At 43.5% G+C, this 12,499-nt stretch overlaps 1 protein-coding gene and 1 pseudogene across 1 annotated transcript; one reads left to right on the forward strand and one right to left on the reverse strand.

Annotated features, from left to right (window-relative positions):
• Positions 1-1,437: 1,437 nt before the first annotated feature.
• LOC123092224 (uncharacterized) lies at positions 1,438-5,853 on the forward strand (annotated as a pseudogene).
• Positions 5,854-6,097: 244 nt separating this feature from the next.
• On the reverse strand, positions 6,098-11,382 carry LOC123092223 (probable inactive receptor kinase At5g58300). The gene is made up of 3 exons (XM_044513928.1): positions 11,159-11,382; positions 7,388-8,741; positions 6,098-6,925 (listed from the first exon to the last, which is right to left on the reverse strand). Exons 2-3 carry the CDS (start codon positions 8,664-8,666, stop codon positions 6,291-6,293), a joined length of 1,914 nt encoding a protein of 637 aa, XP_044369863.1. The 5' UTR covers positions 8,667-8,741; positions 11,159-11,382; the 3' UTR covers positions 6,098-6,290.
• Between the last annotated feature and the right edge of the window lie 1,117 nt (positions 11,383-12,499).

Here is a 12,499-nt window from a genome sequence, read left to right on the forward strand (position 1 = left end):
TACGTAGGAATAAGAGTCCATCCTTACAATCCAAAAGGCTCCAAAGGAAATTTTCCTGCAAAGTTCCTATCCTTCGCAATTCCTACAATATTCCTTTAAATTGAAGGAGGCCTTAATGGAGATTGGAGTCTATTAGGGCTCCTTTGGTTCAAAGGATTTTTATAGGAATTTGGAGGATTAGAATCCATAGGAATTTTTTCTATGTTGGTTATTTGATTCATAGGATTGAATCCTATAGAATTTTTTTCAAGTATTTTTTTCTCTACTTCCCATAGGATTTTCTAGCATCCACACAAAAATTCTTTGTTTTTCCGGTGATGCAATTAAACAACAAAAAAAATCCTATAGGATTAAGATGAGCATGACATTCTAATCCTATGTTTTTTTTATTCCCACATTTTTAGAACCCCGTGGATCAAAGGGCCCCTTAATATTTGCTTTTCTTGCGTCACTTTGCCTCTTATTGCTCAACGAAAGTACTCACAACAACAACGAAATAGCTCGTATGGATATCGATGGAAAATTTGCCTTTCAAAAAAGATATTGATGGAAAATTAAGACCTAATCTTCTTTTCCGAATAAATAAGACCTAATAAGCTTACTTTACAACCTAGAACGAAATGTTAGCCTTGAGCATAAAAAATAATATTACGACAACAAATTTGGTATGGAAATGGAAGCATACAACAAAGTCTTGTCGCCGCAATGTCAAATAATATAAAAATGCAGAATTCCTGTCTGCAAAATTCTGCATTTACATAAGATAACAAGTACTCCCTCCGTCCCATAATGTAAGACGTTTTTTACATTACATTAGAGTCAAAAAAATGTGTTATATTATGGGACGGAGGGAGTACTAAGTACTAGTGGCGAAGGAAGAATGGAAGTTTCGGCGAGAAAAATAGATAGAACGTGCGCGCAGGCTCGCGCAGCGTCAAGCCACCGACCATTCCGCCCTAGCCGTCCTCCTCCCTCCCTCCCTCCCTCCTACCAAGATCTCTTTCCAATTTAAGGGCTCCTTTGATTCAAAGGAATTCTATAGGATTTCTGGAGGATTGAAATCCTTAAGAATTTTTTCTATGTTGGTTTTTTGATTCATAGGATTGGATCCTATAGGAATTTTTCCTATGAAATCTTTTGTACTACATTTCATAGGAAATCTAACATCCACTCCAATCTTTTTTTACATTCCTTTGCTTTTTCTGTGCCATCAAACACTCCATGCTAATCCTGTAGGATTCATGTGTGCATGCCACTCCAACCCTATACTTTTCTTATTCCTACGATTTGAAAATCCTGCGAATCAAAGAGGGCCTAAACAAACGCTCCCCCAAAAATCCACCTTCCCACCTAGTTAACCCATCGCCCTCCTCCAGATCCCCAACCTCCCCAATCCGAGGCCAGCAGAAGCGGCGGCGTTTCTAGGGTTAGTACCACCGGGCCGTTGGCATTTCCTTATCTTAATTCTCCGCCGTGTACCCTTGAAATTTCTATTCGAACTCGTCATCAAGTTATTAGTAGTACAAAAAATGATCTTGTGTTCCCCTTTGGTCGCCGCAGAACCACCTCCGGGGTCGCCGGCTGTGTGTTCTGCCGGCGTTTGTCAGTAGAAACTTTTGTTATGTACGAATCCGTTGCTTACATATAGACACACGCATGGGCATAGGCGCGTAGTGGCTGAAATCACAAGCTGAGATTATTATTTTGCTCGTAATCTCCGGCCTTGTGTTGCCGTTGGTTGAATGAAGTGTGAGGTTTCCTTTCTTGTGGCGTTCATGAATCAAGATAGGGATATGACTTGTTACCGAAATGACTAAATTGTATGGTTTATGGCAGGAAGATAAAAATATTACGCACATAATCTGTTTTCATTTTTCACCAATAGATTGCCATGAAACTCAGGATACTTAATCTATCTGATAAAAAGGCCTGTTCAACAAATTAGCTGAAAGTTCATTTTGTTCGTTGTCGCCATGCTAGTAGATACAGATAGTAATTTAAGGGCTAAGCTGCAAAACAAGAGATGGATGGCAAAAAGAAGAGGAACAGGAAGAAGAAGGGAAACCAAGGGAAGAATACTGGTGATGCGGTGACCAATGCCGATGAAGCTGTTCCTCAGAGCCACAATGATGATTTGGCTCCAAAAGAAAATTATAGTGGTGCCGATGCAGATGATGCAGTGTCCAGTGTTGGAGATGCAGTGTCCAGTGTTGGAGAGGGAACCAGAATCACGAGCAGATTCCACATGCAAAGCACAATATTGCAAACGCTGATGAAACCATATCGTCGTCTGTTGGTGAGGTGATTCCATGCGATGAGAATCACGAACCTACCATGACACACGAGAGTCACAAGGTCAGTAATACAGCCTACGCAGATCAGAGGAGCATTGGGATTTCAGATTCTACCGTGGAACTTGGCAAGGACCGACTTTTTGAATCAAAGCTTGTAAGTTCTTCTGTAAACGGTAACTGCACTGTCAACGGCCTCTATCTTTTCAATTCAAGTTTGATATATCTTCACTGTGAACATCCCCTGATCATGCATACCTACCATGTAACCGTTCCTGTAAAGAAGAATGTTATGATTTCTGCAATATTGTTGCTAGATACCTGCTCTTTCATCAGTGAACACTACTTGGATTTCTCAGTTTGCACTTCCAGCTCCGCATTTGCTCATTTGATTCTTTGTGCTGTTCATCCTTGTAAATACACTCATTGCCACCGCAGGAGAAATTACACGATACAATAAAGCAATTGGAAGATGAGAAAGGTTTATGGCTTCAAAAAGTGGTATGTATGCTTGCCCCTGTTTTTAACATCGACATACATAACAGTATCATGTACTTTTTTGCGGGAAATATCATTTATTTGTTTAAGGGTAATTGAGCAAAGGGATTATGGATCAACAGATGCAAAGCCTGTCTGTTGTCTGCTTATTATCTGAACCAGATGTTCACTTCTGAACATGAAAAAACTATTTTGCACACTACTAGAAACATCTCATACAAAATACTCTTATATTTCTTTTCCTGCAGAACAAGATGGAGAGCGAACTTGAAAAGTTGCATAACAAAGTGGGTTATCATGCACAAAATGAGGTATGTTTTATGTGCTGGATGTAATCACCATTTGATTTTATCAATGCAGCTGGGAAATTATCTTACTCTCTCGAGTCTACTATTTATTTTCTTCCTTGTAGCTAGGTGGAATGAATTGAATTTTCTTACCTCATATTTCCTTTTATTTTAGGTCATTTTGGAGGAAAAACTTAATAATCTACAGAATGGGTACGATATGCTGGTTAAAAAGGAGGTATTTGCTGTTCCTTCTACTTATTTATTTCTTTGATGAGAAGGTCTATGTGCCAGTCTTGTTGTATAGGAGGTCAAACTTTACCGATTAACTTTGGTTTGAGCTTAGGCTTTGACAATGGTAAAAACTAAAAGCAGTTTCAAAAATACAATGAAGTACCTTACTTCCATTTTACAGGATGATCATCCCAAAATGACTGGATCATCTTTTTTAGCTTGTTAATTTAGTGCCATGGGTTGCAAAGCCATGATATTTAGCTTGTTCACTCAATCGGTAGTTTAGTTTAATGCAAGTGATGAATCAAAATCACTAGATATGCCGTTGGGACGATATATGTCTTTGGGTCGGCCAAAGCAGCTCAAACTTCATGTATGGAGCAAATCACTAATCAGGCTTGATTTATTTAAAGATGCTGAAACAGTAACACCAATATAATATTTATTTCCCAATTTCATTTAGGAGGTTTTGGATAACAAAGTCAAGTGCGTTGAGGATGTCAATGGTGTCCTAACTCATCAGGAGGTAATGTTCAGAGAGATTACTTATCACTACTTTCTCTTCGCGTTTTTTATGCCTTCGGGGACTTATATCATTTCTCTCTTTAACTGTTTTGGGTTGACATGCTGCTTAATTTCTTCAGACTTCTCTTAAAGAAAGATTAAGTTTGCTGGAGGAAACCAACAAAGCATTACAGGAGCAGGTAAGAATTACACCGTCTGTTTCCAACTGTTAATTTTTCTTCATTGTAGCTGGTTGAGAAAAATGAATCCTTAGTGAAATACTAATATCGCAATATGTATCCTATGGGCAAGCATTAGTTGTTTTTTCTGAAAGGAGATACAGCATACGTACTTTGGTTCTGCGGAGTAGTTGTTTATACTTAATAAACCTAAAAAAAAGAGTCTAATAGTTCATATGTTGGTATATGAATCTGTCAGATCTGGACCTTCAATTGTTCGATTTTCATATGTAGCATGTGCACATTTACTTATATATTCTGATATTACTATTTAATAGCAAAGCCTGGCAGGTGAAGGTATTGGATGAAACTTCAAAAAGTACTGTTGAGGAAAATCAGCGGTTGGTGGTAAGTGTGGATGAATTGGAGTCAAGATTATAAACCCTTGAAGCAAAGATTGCACTTACTGAAGCCTCCATTACTAAAGAGGTAAGTTTGTCCAGAACATCGCTCTAGTGATTCTTATGTTTATACCCATTTGATTTCTACCAACCTACAACTGAATATTTAATCTCCAATGAAATTGCCTGGTCAGAAATATGTATTATTTATTACCTCTTTGTAATAAATTCTTAGCATCCAGACTATTCTATAAAACTGATTTTTTTTATGATGCAGGTTCCTGAAACTGAGGTGATGAATCAAACAGATCTGTCCGGTTCATTTCTCCATAAGCAGACCACTGATTTTACGACCGTGATGAGTAAAGTAAGTATGTTACTATGCGAATGTTTGTCCATTTCCGCAAGGATGTTACTGTACCCAAAAATTATCTATGTACGTAGTTCATTTACATGAATATCCATTCTGGGGGATTACAGTTCAGTTCCCCACTTGTTGGGAATGTGATTTCCTTACGTGTTGCAATGATCCATAATTGCTTAAACACAATGTTTCCCTGTGTGCAGGGTAACGAACCTACTGCTGATAGAGGTCTGAACAGTTCGCTGGCAGTTACTTCGGACAATATCTACAGTCATGTCAGCAACATTCCTGTCGGTGCCTATGCTAGTGATCATGCAGATGAAACTTTGGTGTACTTTCCAGAAGCAACGAGCAGCAATGGTGCTGGCCAGAGCCTCATGAATGCAAATGCGCGCCAAGGATTTGATGAACCAAGAACAAGTGGTGAAATCGTGCCGGTTCCGTTGGATGATATACTGATTCATGAAGATGATCCACAGCCAGCGGGATCAGATGTTGAGACAGCTGAGGAGGTTCCATTCACCGATGCCCCCATTGTTGGCGCACCCTTCCGGTTGATCTCGTTTGTTGCTAGGTATGTCAGTGGTGCAGACTTGGTGAACCAAAAGTAACTCTACATCTGCCCATCGGGCTGCTCGAGATCTGTGTGCTGGAAAGAGGAGTCCTGTTTTTTGTTGCACTGACATAGTTTTCAGTAAGCTTTTGGAACTTCTTCGTAACATTAAGATGATGGCGAATGTGTTGGACGGGTGCATTGGATTCTGCAGAGATATGGATGCTATGGTGATTAGTGGCGGTGCTTGCTGCCGATAGATTTTTCTTCCTCCCCTGTAATTTTATCAGGGGCGTGAGAAGTTATTGTTCCCGGTTTATACAAGAGGGCTTTGTCTGACCATGTGAGAAGCTGTACTGGCCAGATTTATGTTATAGTAACATCTGAAATGTTGGTATGCCTTGTATTCTCTGAACTCTGGTATGTGGGTGATACGGCCACCTTGATTGGTTATTACTCCCTCCGTTCTACTGTAAGTGTTAAGTGTCGCTGATGTAGTGCAAGACACTTATACTATGGAATGGATGGAGTTTTTGCATGTTTCTTTCTGTGTTGTATCATAACATTTTTCGATCACAAATACAAATTGTTTTGGATATTTCAATATAGACAACATACAGATTGAAATGAGTGAACAAACACCCGACATACAGATTGAAATGAGTGAACAAACACACAAAAAGGTTAGAACATCTTATGTTTGTGACCGGAGGGAGTAGTTCTTCATCTATTGCTTGGGTGCGATCTTGTGCCATGTATGCGCATCTGCTACTTGCAAGCAGGTACTAGAAGATAATCAATGTCGTCAATTGACACAACAATGTCTGATGCCCACGAGCAGAGGCAATGTATTAGGATTACATGTTAAAGACACTACCAATTAACATGCACGCGTGGAATATTGGAACAGTTATAAGGATACAACACTTGTTCATGAATACAAGCAAGTGCTTGAGAACAAGCCAGGCAGAGCCAGCGTTTACGCCGATGGAGGGTTGGAGTCCCTGGGGTTTTCATTGGAAGAGGCGCGGCTCTCGGAAGCGGTGAACTGCCGGAGGTCCTCGATCATCCTGATCACCTCTGCCATGGTGGGGCGCCGGTCCGGGGACCGGGACGTGCAGGCCATGGCCAGCTGCAGCATCTGGACCAGCTCATCCTCGATGTTATGGTACTTCATCAGCGCGACGTCGAACACCTCGGCGGTCCACTCCTCGCGGACCACGGAATGCACCCACCTGGGCAGGTCGATCACGTCCTCTTGCCCCTGCGACTGGAGGGGGGCCTTTCCGGTCAGCATCTCCATGAGCAGCACGCCGAAGCTGTACACGTCCGACTTGTGGGTGAATTTTCTCGACTCGTAGGTTTCCGGGGCGCAGTAGCCGACCACCACCCGGGATGTGTTGATCGGGAGGCTCATCAGAGTGCTCATCCCGTAGTCTGAGACGTGAGGGTTGTGGTCTTGATCGAGGAGCACGTTGGTGGACTTGATGTTGCCATGAGCAAGCTTGGGGCCTCCTTCTGCATGGATGTGTGCAATGCCATGTGCTGTTCCAAGTATAATCTTCATCCTGGTGTTCCAGTCCAATGGGGTCTTCTCCACAATACCCTTAATGCCTGTTCATCAGCACTTTAATCAGAACCGATATCGATCAACAATTAGAGCCACGTTCAGTGAGTGGATAATGAACAATGTCCTCTTAACAGAACTAGAAAATGAAGTTCATGGATGTGTATATTCTACTCCCTCCGTTCCTAAATGTAAGTCTTCGTAGAGATTCCACTAGGTGGACTACATACGGAGCAAAATGAATGAATCTAAACTTAAAATGCATCTATATACATCCGTATGCAGTTTTATAGTGGAATCTCTACAAAGACTTACATTTAGGAACGGAAGGAGTACATATCATAGCTTTGCTATCTGCATGGCCTTTTTGTGCATGTAAATTTTGCGAGGGACGGTAGGTATGTTTGTCTCATGCTAACAAAACAATGGATATTTAGCCTCCTAACTTGCAAAGTAATCAATTTAATGTAAACCCAAAAAAAATGAAGCGGTGAAAGGCAATAGCGTACCGTGTAGCATGGCTGAAAAGCTTCCAGTAGTAACAAATTCATAAACCACAAGCTTTTCATCCTTTGAGTAGTAGTAAGCACGCAGAGGCACGAGGTTTGCATGTTTGCCTACCCTCCCGATAAGCTCCATCTGCTGCTCAAATTCTTTCTTCCCTGCCACAACATCCTTGAGCCTCTTGACAACCACTATAGTGCCATCCTCGAGTAAAGCTTTGTAGGCGGTTCCATAGCTCCCCTTGCCAAGGACTTCTGCAGAAGCTCTCAGTAAGTCTTCCAAGTCAAAGCTGTAACTGCATCCCTCCAAGAAAACCAACTTGTTCTTGGCAGCCATTTGGACACCACTGCTGACATCCGCTTTATGCTTGTCAATCCTTGCACCATCGGCTCCCTTGCTCTTGTAATCCGCTCGCGCTTCTTTCCTATCCTTCCTCTTTGAAAAGCACACGGTGAAAACCACAGCAGCTAGCAGAAATACAGCAAAGCCTCCAACGGCAGCCGCAATGATAAATCCAGTAGCCACTTTCTTTCCATGTCGTGGCAATGTTTGTGACAGCGGTAACGAGGGTGTCGGCGAAGGAAGAACAGAACACTCAGCTAGAGGAGGCCCACACAATCCAGGGTTCCCCAGGAATGAAGTATTTGAGAATACTTGGAGGAAGGGAGGAATTGAGCCATTCAGCTCATTATTGCTCAAATTTAATTGTCTTAAGCTTGGAAGTTTGAGATTAGGAATAGGTCCAGACAAAGAATTTTCTGCCAAATTCAGGATAGATAACTGAGTAAGATTTTGCAAGCTTGTAGGCATTTGCCCTGTAAAGGAGTTATAGGAAAGGTCAAGGGTAATGAGGCCGGGAGAAAAAAAGGAAGGCAAATCTCCTGACAGTTCATTATGCTGAAGAAATATGGAACGTAAAGAAGGAAGTGAAGTGACATCAGAAGGAATGCTTCCGCTCAGCCGATTAGACCTCAGGCTTAACACCTGAAGGGAGACAAGCTTGCCAAGAGTATTTGGAGGAATTGCACCAATCAGCCCAGCAGCTGGTACCCTAAGCGCAAATATATGTGATCGATCCTCTGCGCATGTTACACCATGCCATGAGCACAGTGAGATGTTTTGACCCCAGTTGAGCTTCTTGCCATGGTAGACTGCGGAGGAAAAAGCAAGAAGAGCTTGCTTCTCAGAGGCTATGTCTGCTGTAGCAAATGGGATGAATAGTGATAGCAGCAGATGCAGACAGAGCAATGGAAGCAAAGGGCCTCTAAGATTTAGATAGCCCATTAGTGATCTCTCGGAGTCAATGTCACTAAATGAGAGACAACTTCATCTGTTTAGGCCAATGTAATAATCAAACAGCTGCAATAAAAATGAACACTTTAGTGCTAAAATATGATAAACTGAAAGAACAACTTTAAACATAACTCCATTTGCCTTTTAACTCGTTATAAAACTGCAAGCAATGACATCAGATATGTGTGTGTGCACGCGGAGTGTGGGAGGAAACACAGTTCCTTGTGCCAGTGTGTAGATGCGCGCACCTGTCGAAGACGTAATGAGGACTCAGGAAGAACAAACCACAAAGGCAAAGGCCCACACTGTCATGCCATGAAAGACCAAAGCACTATCAAAAGAAAAATATTCCTACTGAAGCCTGATAATTTTATAAACTTGTGTTTGAAGCTAGTGCAGCTTGCTTCTCTTTTTAAAAGGAAGTCAAATAAAGCGGAGGAAACCGAATAGTGTGAATGATCAGAGATTATGCATGGGAAGCCTCTAGGCTGGTTTTGCAACCAAGCCCTTTACTGAGCCTTCTTATTCACTACGGAGATGATTCCCTATGCCCCTGAAGCATTGTCAAATCACAGGATAACAAATGAATAACAGCTAATCAACACCAGGGACAAGAATTATGCATCCAAAGAACGGCGCTCATTGAAAGGCAATACAAGCATGAGATAAAAAGTTGCACAAGAAAGTAACTAAAAGTAAAAAATAAAACATAGTGGTAGGGTCGAGATGCAATGATGTAAAAGACGGAAGGCATCAATAAAGCAGAGAAAGGGGATGCAAGGAGGAAACTAAAGCTCATGAATACTGGTCTCCAAGATGAGCACATCATATCACACACAACTTTCTTGAATGGAACACCAAAGTAGGATTACCACAAACCAAATATAGTCTAGACACTAAGGCTCGTTTCCAACATCAGGAAACCACATCATGTGGCACTTTGTTGAAGTGGGCTCAGCTTAACTAAGACAGGCTAAGTATACTGTAGAGGACAGCACGCTAAAGCTCACAGTCCAATCAGTCAGATCTTACATGATTGCAGCAGCCTCATCACCAGTTTTGAGCTAATCCATTAGCAAGTGAAATCAACACACATGATGTTCATTCATTTCTTTTTCAGGATAAAAAGCGCAGTATGCAAGGTAATTGCCAATATAAAAAGCTGCTGATTGATAGGAGAATCCCACTAAACTAAATAAAGGTTGAAGGAGAAGTGACACAGATAAAGGCAAATCTGAACCAGGCTAGCCTAACTATGTGAAGTCGGGAAGCTAGGGCAGTGGCATGGAGATGCTTAGTGTGTGGGAGAAGATCCAGAGTGAGATTTGCACATGCAATTGGACCCCAGGGTTGGAGCAGCAGCATTGTTTACTCAGTACAAGATGTAGGTTAGCGTGCAACTGTTTACTGAGTAGTACTACCAAGTTAAATGTGTGGTACGGTATTTTTAATTTCATGGAACAATCGAGTACTGGCCGGTCCTCCAAAACCAATGCCGAGGACATGATTTTTCAAGGGTTCAGAGTTGACGCCTTTGCAGCCTTTAAAAGCTCATCAAAACCAGTGTCGCCGTGTGTAATATTGCTTCGTTTTTCTAGACGTTTTAGCGCAGTAGAAGTGTGGCTTTTCTTTTAAAGCAAAAGAAAAAGAATGTACTGTACAGTACTAGTGTACTACTAAAAGGCTTCATGGCATAGATGCTTTACTGCTAGTGCTAGATCTATCTATACTATTCCACCAGGAAAAAAACAAGAAATATAGGTAAGACACAGATTAAAACACATAGTCTATTTTGTTTCAAAAAGGAGGTTAGACCTCCGGCCTCTGCATTATTGTGAACATAGTCCCTTTTTTTTTGTCTATTACTCCCTCCGTAAAGAGATATAAAGACTGTAACGCTCTTATATTTCTTTACAGATGGAGTACTAGTCTGTAGAACAAATGTATAGCTAACAAATACGTTCAATTTTGTATGGCCTTCTTTTCAGCTTATAAGGGCAGTATTTTCTTGTGCAGAGCAAATCTAGCGTTTGGTATTGCTGTTGCCGGCAAGCGGCAGACTCATTATTTACTGGAAACTGTTGGTTAGCCTGGTTCCTGGTTGGGCCTTGGCAAAAAACAGAAAAACCTTGAAAGGGCAGTAATCGACTGTACAAACATAGAGTCGTTTAATTAGTGATGAGAAGCAGGGTGTTACGAGATAATAGTGGACGGGTAACAACTAGAAACGGGAATTGAGGAGCGTCTGGCCGATAAAACCGGCCATAGAGCCGCACATAAGTCGACCGTGGTCACAATTCCTTGTAGTAACTGAAAGGATCGCAGGAGGGAGAAGGAGAAGTAGAAGCAGGAGGATTCAAACCAAAACGTCTAAAAACAAGCACCTCCCTCCGTGTCCGTGGAACTGAACATGAACCAAGCAGGCGCAGAGAAGAAGGTAAGAAAAATGAGGGAAATGCAGGGGCGCAAGAGCGGTGCGGTACCTGGAGCGCGCGCGGCGGAAGGGGTCCCCGTCCGGTGTAGAGATTGCCTGGGTACGCGACGGCGGCGGCGGTGGTGCCGGTGCGAGTCGAGAGCAGAGCAGAGCAGAGGTGATGGAGAGAGGACGGAGCGTTTAAAACGAGGAGGAGCGCTGCCTGGCTGCCTGACACTAGTCACTAGGCTTGGGCCGGCCCGGATGGAGTGGAGCCGCAATAACTTTCTGCGCAGCGGCACGCTCTTCTCGCTGCCTATGCGCTTTTACCCTCGTGCCCCACCACCTGCACTGCACATGTCCCACCTAGCTGGTCAAACCCGGACTGTAACCGCTGCACGGCACTAGTCCGCTCACCAGTTTTCTTCTTCTTTTGAATTGGTTTCTCTTGTCTTTCTACCGCGCCAGCTGAGCCATACTAATACTATTTTGTTCGTTAATCTCGTGAGGCCAACTCCAGCGTACCACCTCAAACGGACGCCCGTTTGACCTGCTTTTGTTTCGTTTGAGGCGGTAATGAGGTTGTTCATGTTCGTTTGAGGCCATTGTCGTGTCGATGCACCCAACACGTGGCCACACCCCAAATCATGTTCGAGATGGACGTGATTAAAAAAACGCAAAAACTAAAATAAACGAATAAAATAAAAAAGAACATAATTGAACATCACGACCACATAATAGCCCCGTCCCACGGTTCACATAGACATAATTAACATAAAAAACAAAAGAAAATTGCCGCCTGCGCGTTCCTGTCGTAGTCTTCGCCGTCTTCTCACGCGTCGTCGTTGTCCTCCTCGTCGCTGACGAGGTCGACGTAGGCCGGCGGCATCCAGAGGTGGGACGATGGTGCCTGCTAGACGGGAGCTTGCTGGAAGGTGGGAGGTGCTTGCACCACCTCCCCCGTTGGCGACGTCTTGCGCTCCAGTGACCGCGGCGGCGTGGGGCACCAGTTCACACCCCCATGACGTCGGTCATGTCCGTGACCGTGCACGACCAGCTCCACCGCTGGCCCATCATGCCCGTGGAGCGCGGGGACGGGCTGCTGCTCCCTCATCTCCAGCTCCGGCACGGCCATGTCGCCGGCCCCAGAGAGGGCCATCATGGTCTCTAGGCCCTCCCATTGGCGCTCATCGTGCGTGTTCATGTAGTCTTCCATGACACGTTGAAGGAGCCAAGCCTCCTCCTCCTCTGTCATGCGAGGAGGTGGTGGTGGCGACGGAGAGGGCGACGGCGAAGGCGTCGGCGTGATGCCATGCACCACCCTACGCCTGCGCACTTGGGAGGGCTCGGAGCACGCGCGCGGCGCTCACGTGTCCGCCGCGGCCCCGATGAGGTGCCGACAAAGAAGGAT

The sequence above is a fragment of the Triticum aestivum genome, chromosome 4B, assembly GCF_018294505.1.
Source record: "Triticum aestivum cultivar Chinese Spring chromosome 4B, IWGSC CS RefSeq v2.1, whole genome shotgun sequence".
Lineage (NCBI taxonomy): Eukaryota > Viridiplantae > Streptophyta > Magnoliopsida > Poales > Poaceae > Triticum > Triticum aestivum.